Source organism: Cupressus sempervirens, chromosome 3, assembly GCF_028749045.1.
Source record: "Cupressus sempervirens isolate cs-2001-9-10 chromosome 3, ASM2874904v1, whole genome shotgun sequence".
Lineage (NCBI taxonomy): Eukaryota > Viridiplantae > Streptophyta > Pinopsida > Cupressales > Cupressaceae > Cupressus > Cupressus sempervirens.
The window spans coordinates 221,822,827-221,836,781 of record NC_143120.1 but is presented as its reverse complement, the minus strand read 5'-3'; the positions used below and the strand labels follow the sequence as shown (position 1 = coordinate 221,836,781).

Below are 13,955 nucleotides of genomic sequence, written 5' to 3'. Positions count from 1 at the left end.
CTTCTAATCAGCAAATGCCTAATGATGAATTCTTTGATGATTTTTTATGGTACATTGATATTTGATCACATATGAGTCTACGACTGATTACTATTTACAAATTACTAATGTTGACATTGTTGTTGTAAAGTTTTTGAATTGAAACATTCATATGGTGGTGTATTTTGACATTTTGTCATGCCATTCAAACAAAACCATTAATATATGTGGTGGTTGAATTTGCTAAATTTCTTTAGATTAGCATATTGTGTATGAACTGGTTTGTTGTGGCATACTTTTACATATATCTATTCTAATTCTTGTACGGACAAACCCAAAACGAACCCGAACCCAACCCAAAAAAAATTTGATCGAATTTTGAACCTAAATGTCGAACCCGCATTCAAACCAAAATCCGAACCGGCAACTTAGGTTAATAACCATTTAGATAGTATTAACATTAGTGTATATATATAATAATACATATAATATATAAATAGATATATTAGAGTTTCTCTAATCAATGATTAACCAATAACCACAGAATAATTATCTCTGGGTCAATTCAATCCAACTAAAGCTCCAACATTAACACTCCCTCTTAGCTAGGGAGGATTGTTATAGAAGACATTTTGTTCTCAAGTATATAGAGAGATATCATCTCAATATGATATTCTTGGAAAGGCATATTTAAGGATATCAACATATCTCTATCAAATTAAATGTTTTCTTTCAATATCATCCGACGTATGAGATAAAAAGAAATATTGATCATAGTTATATTCTCTTGGTATGTGCACTGGAATCATGTTCATGATGCCTATCTAAAGAATACGTTATAACCTAGAAAGATTATGGTTATTTGATCTCTGGCACACCCATGGACAACAACTGAATGTAGCCCATCATGACGAGTATCATAATCTCGAGGGAGGATTTGATCAATACTATCATTTCATAAAATGGTGATTTAATTTTGAGCAATCTTATCAATCTCATATTCTGTGATATGAACACTAGCATCAACATCATAATGCCTACCAACAAATATATTATTATATATCCTAGAAGGATATGAGTTATTTGATATCTGGCACACTCTGAGACAACAACTGAATGTAGTCAATCAAATAAAAAACATGATCTCAAAGACATCAACTTAATGTAGTCTCCATTAGGGCAAGAATCATATCTCTGGCACACTCCAAGACATCAACTTAATGTTGTCTATCATGATACATTCGTGATCATGATCTCCGACACATTCCAGTACAACAATTTAATGTAGTCTATCATGATAATAGAGCAAGAACACAAGAACAACAAATGTAGTATCATGATCTCTGACACATTCTGAGACAACAACTTAATGTAGCTATCATGATACATTCATTATCATGATCTCTGGCACATTCTGAAACAACTTAATGTAGTCCATCATTATAACAGGTCAAGCCATTGTTAAGATCATCACCTTACAATAGTGACCTCACAACACAAACATCGATGAAAGATCGTCACCTCTGATGATGTTTTCCAACAAAGTCATGTAGTAGCTCACATGATATCCACCATGAACCAAGTCGAAGGGTGGATCCACCATAGCTGCTCCTAGAGGGTGGAACAAGGGTTTTCACTTCAAACTTCTCTTTCATAGAGAAGAATGATTACAAGGAATTTCACCTCGAACTTCTCCCTCTCAATCTGTAGACTTTTTTTGGTTCAAGGTTGCTTCTGAAGTAATGTCAAACTCCCTCTAAAATGGATATCAACCTTCTGATCTTCTCGTACAAGGTTGCCTCCAATTAAGTCTCTGAGTCCCCCTAAATATGATATCATCCTTCTAATCTCTTGGCAACAAGTCGTGTCATTCTTCCTTAGTTCAACAAGTATCCAGATATCATAAGGCCTACCAAAGTACATACATGATCACTGGGGAATCTATCTCGACATAATATACTCTATTTGAATCAATACAACCAAAATCACCAAAAGTTTGACTAAAGCATATCCTATATCTGCTCCCTCTATTTTTCCAAGGTTGCCTCTAATGAATTGTTAAACTCTCTCTTGATATAAGAGGATTCTTCACAATTTTAATCATCAAGGATATCCGCTTCAAGAGCCTCACTTTATCCAACATGATCATCAAATGACTAATGAATTCTAGATCAAAACTTCTTTATCATAAGATTATGTTCTTCACAATATTTGGTATCATGTATAAAGTGCCAACCTTCTTTTCCTACAAGAATATCTCCAGACACAAAGGAAAAGATCAAGGCAAATAGCTATGTATAGAATTACAAATAAGACGGAGAGACTATAATAAGTAGATAAATGTAATACTCGAGGATAAGAATACTTATCTGCACAAGTTACTCCAATGAAGGTCCGTATGCATCAAAATAGAAAATGTCTAATTTGAGAATGGAACATCTCCCTTCCAAAGGTGGTTCTAGTGGGAACGTAACATTGATTATTATTCCCCCCCCAACAATGTAAAATTCCCACTCTTATATATTTGAATGATTTTGCATCACATCAAAAATGGCAAACTTCTTCAATTTTTCTGTTTAATAGCTCTCAGAACCTTAAAGTCTTTTTGCACTATGAGAGGATGCAATAGAGCAATTAGACCCAGCTTTCAACTTTGGACAACAAACACATGAGTTTCATAATCGAAGTCAACTATTGCATCATAACAAACTTTTACTGAAATTTGCCCCACTCTATTGTATTCAGTATTCTATTGTATTTGGCATTCACATTTCTTTTAACATCGTATTCTAATTCATTTCCAATGATCTTTGTATCAAATTTATGCTGAGATGCTATTTAGATGGCCATAATGAATGTCATTTTCTTATTTCTCCCTTTATTGCTCAAGCTCTCTGCTAATTTTCATATCCTTCTCTTTGAAGAAATCGATTACAAGTTGTATATATTCTTCCTCTTCAATAGATGATTCAACTTAGCACCAATAAAAGTTGTGTCTATGCACAGTTTATCAGCATGCATGACTTCCTAAAAAAACCTTCTCCCTAAAATTCTTAGGCAATCTATCATCATCCAATTAATTGGCTATTGATAAAGTAAACATCCTACTATGGAACTCAATGTACCTGTCACACATGGCTCTTAGTCATGAATAATGTATAGCGAGGTGGCTCCAAAAGTGCTACTTCTTATTCTTTCCAAAAAAAACATCAAAAATTTTAGGTATTTTGTCTTATAATTCAGATTCCATTTGATATGGGAGTTTCAGTAATCCTTTAATCTCATGGTATGATCCCACTGGTTCTTGATGCTTCAATATTAATATTTTAATAGTGAAATCCTGATATTAAGAATCTGAGGTAGAGACTTTCAGAATCACTCCACCTGATGTATCCAATTCCCAACCTTTCAAATGAGGAGAATATTTATTATGAGCCAAACATAGACCTCTATCCAATGATAATGTTTTAGCAACTAATGATAATTAGAGAACCAAATTAGTCTTCGTAGTCAGATACACTCTGATGCATCATTCCCATTGTAACGATTGCTTGTGTCATTGGAATTGAATGTATGAGCAAAAATATTCTATCAAATAGGGAATCCACTTCCTCCCAGAAAAATTGTACTCTCTATGTATCAATATTAATGTCTTCATATTCTCCGAATATCAATATTAGAAGTATCATCTGGGCATTTGATTAATAATTATGATAAAATAGTGTATCTTGGGAAAACAATGAAATTATGTAATATTATCTTCAGCTAATGACTATTGATATTGAAGTTAGTCGTTCATGGTAGATTCAGGTTATGTATGACTTCTACATTATCAAAGGCGTTGGGTTCTTTGTTATAAACATCAGTGGAATATTTCTTTTGTTATGATGCCTTTCTTACATCCTATTCGTTCCCTGGTTCCATATGTGTCTTCTACGTTTATATCTATTTATATCTGACTCCAGTATACTGGCCAATGATGTTGAGTGTGATAGGCTGAAGGTGATATGTAATATTCAGGCTGAATTATCATCCATTAATTCTCCTCTTTAGATATTGTACACTTCTAACTCACTGATTCTCCAATGCTTGTGTAACCACATAAAAATGCTTAGCATCTCTTTATTTATTTATTGTTCTCATCCCCACCAAAGCTTGGTTTTAAGTCAATCTCTTCCATGCTCATCTTTATTTCATCCCCTATACTCCCCTATATTTCTTCACAATTATTCCTTATTTCAAACTCCCCTATTTTAGCTAAGTCACATTACCGACATTTGTTCCTTTCTACTTACATTATCTTCCACGCTGACTCCTTATAACTATCGCCTTCTATCCTCCCTCCACGTCTACAATATGGGTATTCAAAGTTAGGAATGTCACGGTTCTTGTCATACGAAGTTTCACTTGCAACCATGACAAAATTATCACCATCGTCTTTTCCCTGCTAAGGAGTTTTTCTAATTTGAATGTATGATGTGTCTTCTTAACTAGAGCCAAGCCACCTCCGCATAGCAAAACAAAGATCCATTTCATTCCTTGTCAACGTCCTTTCCTGTCAGGTTGTATCAGGTATGGTGTTTTGTGGCACTATGCTTCGTCCTTACCAAAGTCAACACACATCTCATTGATTGTTGATTTTCCCTATTCATTGCGGACTTGGATATTGAGTGCTTATACAACTGACTAGATTTATTTATTTTTATTTTTATTTTCCTTGTGTATCACAATGTCACTTTCTATGTCTGAGAACGATAATAGCAAATAGTATATACATGTGGAGGATTTCAGCTTCATATTCTTGCGCTTAACTTTGTGACAGGATATTGTTCTTAAAGACCATTTCAAATCAATTGGTCAATGCGTGCACATATTTCTCGCTCATTCATTTATTGCTGGATGAATATCTATTTGATATTCCTATCTATCATTCGATTCCTCAAGCATTTTTAGGTTAGCCTGAGATGTTTGCAGCCTCGCTCTGATATCATGTTAATTTTGAGGATCGTTTTCTGCAAATGTAATAACACGCCATTTATTTCTGTATTTTCCAAATGCAGATTCAAATGTATATAAATGTGTAGTGGAGACATTTCTCATGAAGAGACATATATCTATGGTTTATTAGTTAATAAGCATTTAGATAATATTAACATTAATGTGTGTATATATATATATACAAGTAGATTTATTAGAGTTTGTCTAATTAATGATTAATCAATAACCATAGAAAGAATATCTCTAGGTCAATTCAATCCGACTGTAGCCACAACAATGACACAGTTCACAACAAAATAAAAATATAAAAGAAAAGGGGCATAAATAGCTCTGCAACAAATCACAACCAGCTGCAAACCTAACTCATTTTAGTCACTGTAGCTCAAATCCATGACACTGGGATCAAAAAACCACTGTAGGCAACAAAAAAGCAATTAAGCCATTTAAAAATACGCCAGCACCTCTACAGTGAGTTTCTTGCTCTATAGCACAAAACATAAGATCCAAGCATAAGTACAAATTGGCATGTCATCAAAAAACCTGCAAATATTTATTTATTTTAAAGAAATGGATTCAAAAGCAGGGACATAATGAAGAAGATAGTGCATTATTAGGCACAAAGACAAAAATACAAGCCAATTTCCACTCGATTAATTTAGAAAGGTTCCCCTTCATACAAGCTACACGAAATTAACTACTTTGTGGAGACATGCATTTATTAGTCTCGAGTATGGCATTAATTAGCCTTAGAAAAGCATTTTTAACAAAGCGAAAAATGCATTAGCCACATGTGAAGTTACCAATCCTCAACATCAAGAAATCCTTTCAGCAGACCAAGTTTTTGATTTGTAACAAGTTCAGTAGAACGTTCAGCTGCAGCTTCAGATTCAATATCCAGAGCTGCAAACAAATCAATTGTGACATCTCCAGGTTTTTCCTCTTCCATCAAGTCCTTCCCTGTTGCCGCAAGATTTATCTTGCCAATTTTATTTGCCTGCAAACAACCAAATATGAACAATTTGCCAAGAAAAAATGAAAAGAACAGTCAGCTTTCAATTCTCATGGATAAACAGAGGGAGGAATGGTTATGATATGACAAAAAAATTAGAAGGTTAAGTACAAATCCAATGAAATGATTTCCAAAATAATAAAGTGAAGCCACATAGCAAGGTTCTTTATTTCTTTATTTCTCATTTTAAGAATAATTATACCTCGTCCAAACGCTTTTTAGAGAACTCTTCATAATGCTCGAATGCCTCTTCATCTTTGGGTAACAGATGCAAATATCTGAGATCACATTAAAGTGCAACTATTTGTCACTAAATAGACAACATTCTGCAGGAACATTGCTTTAAAAAACCTACAACAATAGATGCCAAAAAAAACTTTATAATCCATTATTTGCGTCTGAATTTTGCTTTTCCAAATGGAATATAAGTTCACAAATTACAATGAAGTACATATGTTTCAAGAAATTACCATAAATCATGCTTATTAAGAGCAAGGTTTAAACACAATAAAAGAAATAAACTTTGTAGCACAAGAAAAGCAATTAATAATTTTGCTAAGTTTTTAAATAATTTTACTGATTTTTCCTTATGGTATTATTAAATCTCCTCATTTATTACTAGGCCCACACACTATGGCAATAATGAATTATTGAAGGGCAAAGCTATATTATAAATTAAATTGAAATATTTCTGCTACACGCCCAATTCTAAAGGGGTAGTCGAGTAGAAGTTTTGTTTTCTTCCAATCCAAACCGGGGGCGGTCCATGTTTGGGCCCACCAAATCCAGCTTGTTCTGGCATGAGCCATTGGATTGAAACCACTCACCATAAATCTGTAACTGGAGGATCTTAAAGAACGGTGGTGAAGAGCCCTACTATTTGTATAGGAAACCCCTCCCTTGATCTTAGACCGGGATAGCCCCTAGTAATGTCTCTACTTTTGCTTTCAGGTTACAATTGTTTCTAAAGGAAACATCATTTTGCAATTGGTATAAAATGTACACAATCTTTCATTTCAATACAAGCAATTAGAAGTATTTTAACATGATATTAGAGCCAGCTAAAAGAGTTTTTTATTAAATTAAAATTCCATAAATTATTTAAATGGGTAAAAAAACTTTAAACACCCCAACAAGGGTTATGTAACATGTTTGAGTTTTTCCTATCCCTAGTTATTTTGAAGGTCGATTTTGTGATTACCACATTTGTGTGTGAGGGTTTATGACTATGAAAGGACATCTGAATCACAGTTTGATTGCAGGTTAAAATAATGCTTCCCTTCTTAGTGATTTTCTTCATTTTTGTGCAACAAAAAGCAATAATTTCAAGGACTGTCTGAAGGATTTTTTGCATCACATTCTTGTTGAAATCCCCACGTCCATCCTTGGATGCTTCGTTTTCTGGCAGGCTGTAAATTTAGGAAGATAATACTTTTGAGCCACAATAAACAAGAAATCCTTGGCTGGCATTTTTCTCCTCCCATCTTTTGGAAGGGTTTCTGTTCAAACACCACATATTCTTGCAATCTTCTGCTATGGGTTTCTGCTCAGACTTTCTAATACTTTGCAGATGCATCCAGGGTTTACAACTTTACATCGAACCCTTTGTTTCTTTAAGTACTAGCCTCAACCTTTATATCGAAATCTGAAAAATCTGAAGCTTTTAAAACTTTTGACAAACTAGGGCTTTTAAGTTTTAACAGTCTCTGTACAGATGTGTGCTTGCATTCTAAATTTGTTTTTGTTTTCTGTGTATTGGGATTCAAGTCGTGAGTTTCATGCAATCAGAGTTGAGCCTCTCGAATTTTACCTTGTGTTTCATGAGCAAATTAGGACAAGTTCTATGCGTGGAATTGGGAAGCTGCGATAGTCACTAAATTTTTGGTCACCGACAATTTGGTATCATTTCAAGCCCTACATGAAACATCCAACAACACTAGTTCTTTCTAAAGAACATGCTTTTCTCAATGGTAATGGATGAAAGGATGTCTCTACAGTAGCATTTCATGAAAATTCAGGACATCCATGATCAGTTGAAAGCGATTGGTCGTAAGATGGAGAAGGAAGACATGGTAGTCATCACTTTGAAGCATCTGCCAAAGTCTTATGAGCACCAGATTTCTACAGCAGGATCGATGGAGATAATAGTTCAGTGCTACTACATCCTCCACAGAATAGACCTTCACAGCAAAATCCTCTGCTAAGCATATAAGGGAAAGTTGGTCCTCTCAGCAGAAAGGCGAAACTCAATCCTAGGACAGCTCCAAGAACATTTAGGGAAATTATTGCCACAAGTATGTTACATGAAGAAAGACAATTGACACTGCTTGGCTTCTAAACAGAAGAAGCGGGGAGAATCTCAGCAAAAAGGTCGATTTTGCAAAGCACACTGAGCAGGAGGAATCTGCCCTTTATGACTTAATGCCTAAAAGACCAGCAAATCATGTTTTAAGTCCTTTACCTCATATATTGATTCATATCCATCTCGACGCTTCACTCATCGTTTAAATGGTTCACAGAGTACCTGTCATTCACTACTTCACTGATATTTCGCAAGGGTAAATGCAATGATATACTGTTGTCGGCAAAGGAAATGGTGCATATTCAATCTTGCGGGAGAATATTATTTTTTCTCAATGTTTAGTATGTTCCAAGCATGGAACTCTACTAGAATATTTTTTTAAATTTTAGTATCTCACAATATTTAGCTAGTTCTAATTAATGGTCATTTAGGCTTTCTTTTTAGTTTGATCCTTCAGTTCTATTTATAGGCATCTTTATTATAACAACCTTTCTTTTTTGGTCACACTATAATTAGCATCTGTAAAATCTGTTTAAGAGTTCATTGTGAATACGATATCATATTGTTTTCTACATTCATTCCTATTTTAACAATTTCAAGCTCAACCTTTTCTCTGACAATCAAATTATGAGAGTCTCCTCAGCTAGATGTCATATTTAGTTTTTAAAAAAATCAACTTATTGACTGGGAGAGTCACTGTAACGTCCCCTTTTTGGCTACAAAGGAATGCATGAACTGTTAGGCCAATTGCCTTTACTTACTATGTCGATTGATAACATTTTAAAATCTAAACAAGTAATGGAAGATAGTTGAATACTTGTGTATTTTTATGATAGCATATGCAAATTACAGTTATTTCAATTTGATAATGACTGAAACTCATATATATTGTTTTGTTTACTGTAGTTAGGTAAGTTCTTTGAAATATAGCCTAGGGTCTTTATTGTTGTATCTCTCTATTAATCTCTCCATAAATTTTATATAAAATTTGATTTTAAAATGCCCCATAGTGACCAATACATGATACCATCAGTCATGTGCTATCCCATCTAGGTGAACCATCACATATTTGATACTCTTCTTACTCATTAGATTCAAATGGAATTAGGTATCCAATTTTTGCAGTCATGCCCTTGTCATTGTTATCATTAATCTGTCTAAGTATATAATACACAATTTTCCAATCTTTAGTTTTATTCGAATATTCAATATTAGTATGTTTCTTTAATGGTCATCTTAGTTAGTTTTTAGTTTATCAAGTAGTTTCTATTTTTGTCTCTACTTCACAATTGTTTCTTTTGTGATACATTGTCTTTGTAATCTACTTAAGGAGCTTTTATCTCGTCTATTTAATACAACTACAACAACATCGATTTACCATAACACGATATCAAAGTGGGCCAATGGGATTTCATATAATTTGGTAAGTTTTTTAGCAAAAATTCAAGCCTCTTCTAATCTGGAATTTTTCCAGAAATCGGTTTTTCACTTTATTAGGAAAAAAATATGGGTTACTTTATGGAAATTTTGTGATTAGTGTTAGAAGATTTTTGCTTAAAATCTCCAGCATAGTTGAGGGTTTTGATTGTGTGATTTTTTGGTTTGAGCAAAAGCGAGGGTTGCATGTTCTTGCATATGTTGTTTTACCTTGCAATGTCTCATGTTTTGCCACATGATAGTTTCTCTATTGGGTTTATAATTTTTTCTTCAAAAATATCTAAAAGGTTTTCATAATTTTTCCCTTGAAAATTTTTTTATAGGTTATAATAATCTTTTCCTAACTAAAATATCTGTTGGGTTTTATTGTTTTTCCTCAAAAACGAAGTTTTGTATTCTGCTATCGGTGTCTCAATTGTGTTTGATTTTGACTGATTTTTCACTCAAATATCATGTTGGGTTTCGATCGATTTTTACCCTAAAAATTGTTTTAGGTTTTCATCAAATTTTCTCTTCGAAAACAATGCTTTGTAAACTTTGAATCATAGTATCTTGCAGCCTGTTTTGCGGCACCTTACTCATCTATAAAGGTTAGATGGTTTGTCGATTTTCCTAATGTAACACCAATACTAGGGTATGTCAGGACGTTGGGACAAGGGGAAATGGGCCTCATTTTGAAATGGCGAGAGGACGGCGACAAGGGGAGGATGGGACAAGGAGGGGTGTTGTAAAGTATAAATATAGAACTTGAAATGCTAGTTATGAAAATATGTTTTAGTAGAACATACCAAATTAAAACATTTGAATATAGAAAAATCATAACATGAACTAGAACCATTTAACATTCAACATAGTAACATATTATATACCCAATAGTAACATTCAAAAATCAAAATTCAATTAGAAAATCAAATACCCATCCTAGCGATATCATGGTTGCAGAATGGCAAAGATGGGGGTACTTGGGTCGGGGATGTCTAAGGGACGGGAACTTCAAGGTTTGGGAGGGGGGTGCAAGTCCTCGTGTTACATTGATATTTCCTCAAAATTGTGGTAGTTGTTCTTAGTATCTCTTTGGCAACAGGGAAGGGCAGCTCAGTTATACAACATCAGGTTGAAACTTTGAGATGAATTCTGGTCAAAAGATTTGTTGATCCTCAGAGAGGTAGCGGTAGACTCATCTCAATGGCCGAGTTAATGGAAGGCTCTTGTCTCTGTTTCTTTTCTTTTTTGGATAGCTTCTTTGTCATTAACATTTTGCAGATGACCACTAAAGAAACATTCATTCTTTTCGAAGATATTATCCTACTACCCTCCCTTAATGGTCACTGTATTGATGTCAGAACATTCTACAATGGTTGAGGCCCTCCCTCGGTTTGCAAAATGTTAGAGACCAAGAGTTTTTGCAAAAGAGTACTACAACTCATAATAGATAGGAAACCAAAAAACCCATAAACCAAAGTTTTACAAAGCATCGTTTTTTTGAAAAAAAACTTTAAAATCTCTTATAATCCCATGCAACTATGAATTACAAAACCCAAAGAACAATTTTTGAGGAAAACATTGACAAACCTAGAGAACAAAATCTCGCACAAACATCACAAAATACATATTGATTAGATACGACTTTTGAGGAAAACATTGATCAGAACCGAATAGGTGCGAATTTCGAGAAAATGTTTTGGCTGACCATGAGAAATTCAATGAAGACCTAGAAGAGATCTCAAAAAACCCTAATGCAATATAAAATCATAATAAAAATCCAGCTGGTACGGAATTTGAGGCACGAATACCCAGACAAATCTGATGATGACCCACTTGAGGATTTGAATAACGCACCAAGAATCTACAAGTAGATGTTTTAACAAGCAAGAGAACAAGGAGTTTCGAAGGAAACCCTAGCCAGCTGGAAAAAACTCAAAAAAATTGTAGACAAGCTTCGAAAACAAAGCTGCAGGCAAAAATGGCAGTCATTTTTTTTCGGAAACAACCTTGAAAGAGGTTGAAAAGGTTGATGAGCGGAAGAAAACACCACAAAGAGACTTTCAATGAAAAGATACGGATTTTTCACAAGTCCAATTTGGTAGTTTGGATTTATCTTAGTGTATCTATCCTTTCTTTGTTCAACAGAAAACATTCAACAATAATTGTTTTGTGGACTAAAATTAAGATTAACACTTTAGTTTTGGGAAGTTTTTCAGTCTCCAAACTTCATGTATGGACTTGTATCTTTGCATTATACAATAGAAATATGTTTGTGGTGTAAATAGATAGCTATATAGAGCTTTTAACATCAATGAGGCTAAAAATAACCTATGGGACATCCAGCCTTGATTTTAATTTTTATTTCGCCTGCATTTCAGTCCATTTCTTATTGAATGAGATGATAAACAACCCCACCTTCTCAATTGTCTCCACACAAAATAAATTTGCCAAGAAGCAGCTGTCATTAAGTTGGTGTGCTTTCTTTTGATTTCCTTGAAAGCGTCACATTCTAAAATAATGTTTTACCGATTGACCTGTCCCCGCATTGCAAAAAAATCACGTCCTTTCTTCCCAAGCCTCTTTAGGTCTTTTCCACTTCCCTGTTTCAATCAGAGATAATGAGAGTTGGATATTACTTGAGCAATGATAATTTTGGCTCTCTGCAGAATATTAGCTATTGTTGACATTTAGTGTAGGTGGTTACATGTGGGATTGAACTCTTCAGGATAATACTTATTTTCTCCTCGGTGCTTTACCCTGCGGCATATGTTTATGAAACTTATCTAAAACAATTTCTTTTATTTGTAGAACAAGCATTCAAAAACTCCTTGTATTTGCCGATCCATTTGTTGTTTTGTTTCATCCATGACCTTTTGCATTTGCTCATAATATCATTGACAACAATCTTAGGCGATCTACTAGCTTCCATTTGTTCGATTCCTTATATGGGACTGCTTTGCCCAGCACGACATCCTTATCATTGTTAATGATTTTGTTTCCATATCTTGATAAACAAACTGATCTCCAATGAGAGGGTATGCTTTAAGCTAGGAATTTCATCTCATTTATACAATTTAAGCCCTAAGTGTCAAATTACTCGTAATTTTTAATTATGATATCCCATTTTAATCTATTACCCTGCTGAGCTTGTCCAGCTCAAGTATTAAATCATAACAAGTGACCAATCCATGTTCCTACTAGAATTTTACTACATTTAAACTTTTATATACCAATTTGTGCCCAAATGCAAAGGAATACTTACAAAATAATTCTTCCTCTATGTCTCCCACAAGTAATTCATCATGCCCCTAACAAAGATTATTTTTCCTTTTACATTTATGTATTTTTCCGTAAAAATTGACTGCAAATCTCAATATACTTCTACTTGAGGTAAATACATTTTGGCCCAAAAAAATCTTTTAGGAATCCTTATATGTGATGTAATAAGTTTTCTTATCAATCTATCATGGGAAGTTATCAAATTCAATGTTGTTCCCTCATTGCTTGAACATATTGTATGTGAACTCCTTCATCCCAGAAAGTTATTACTTGCTTTGTTAAGTCATTGGACAAGTGACAAGTCAAAGTAAAATTACAAAAAGATAAAACAACAGCATATCAAGAAATGGCAAGATGGTTCCTTCATTGCTTTGCTGTGTGTGAGATTGATTGTCAGAAAAGTTATTCTAACCTCAAAAGTGTGTACTTTAAGTGGCCTTGACATTGCTGAGACCTTCAAGAGCACACTTTGGCTGATTTTGCCAAAAATGGAAGTAAACATTATCTAAAACAAAAAAAGTGGCAAATTTTTGTTAGAGCCAAAATATTTCAGTGGTTCATCAAAAGTGGTTATAACCTCAAATCACACATTTTAAGTGGTTTTGTCCTAGTTATAAGTCGAGTTGTGTGTGTTTTGGTCCTTTTTGCCTAAAAAGTGCTCCCAGTAATGGCACTTATTGCAATAATGCAAGCACAATTCAAAAGCACACAATCATCATTCATTACTAGGCTGGCTCGCAATGTGCAGATTCAAGCATGATTCAAAAGCACACAATTTTCATCTCATTACGAGGCTAAGATTCCAAAAACATGAATCCAAGCATGACTTTCCAAAATTAAAAAATGGAACCAAAATTGAAAGCGTGGGTTATCATTCTAGCAAGAAGCATTCAACTCTAGAGTTGGTGACCAAAATGGTTTCCATTTCCTAGGTTTGCCAAACTTCTGTGGTGAATTTCAGCACTT

The 13,955-nt window shown here is 34.1% G+C and overlaps 1 protein-coding gene across 1 annotated transcript in view; it reads right to left on the bottom strand.

Moving 5' to 3' along the window:
• The window catches only part of THO2, a 161,773-nt gene that overhangs the window by 96,889 nt on the left and 50,929 nt on the right, over nt 1-13,955 (bottom strand). Inside the window, exons 12-13 of the mRNA XM_089819141.1 lie at nt 6,189-6,264; nt 5,778-5,971 (exon numbers count right to left, since the gene is read on the bottom strand). Of these exons, the coding sequence (XP_089675267.1) occupies nt 5,778-5,971; nt 6,189-6,264 (270 nt within the window). The remainder of the gene's footprint in view (nt 1-5,777; nt 5,972-6,188; nt 6,265-13,955) is intronic.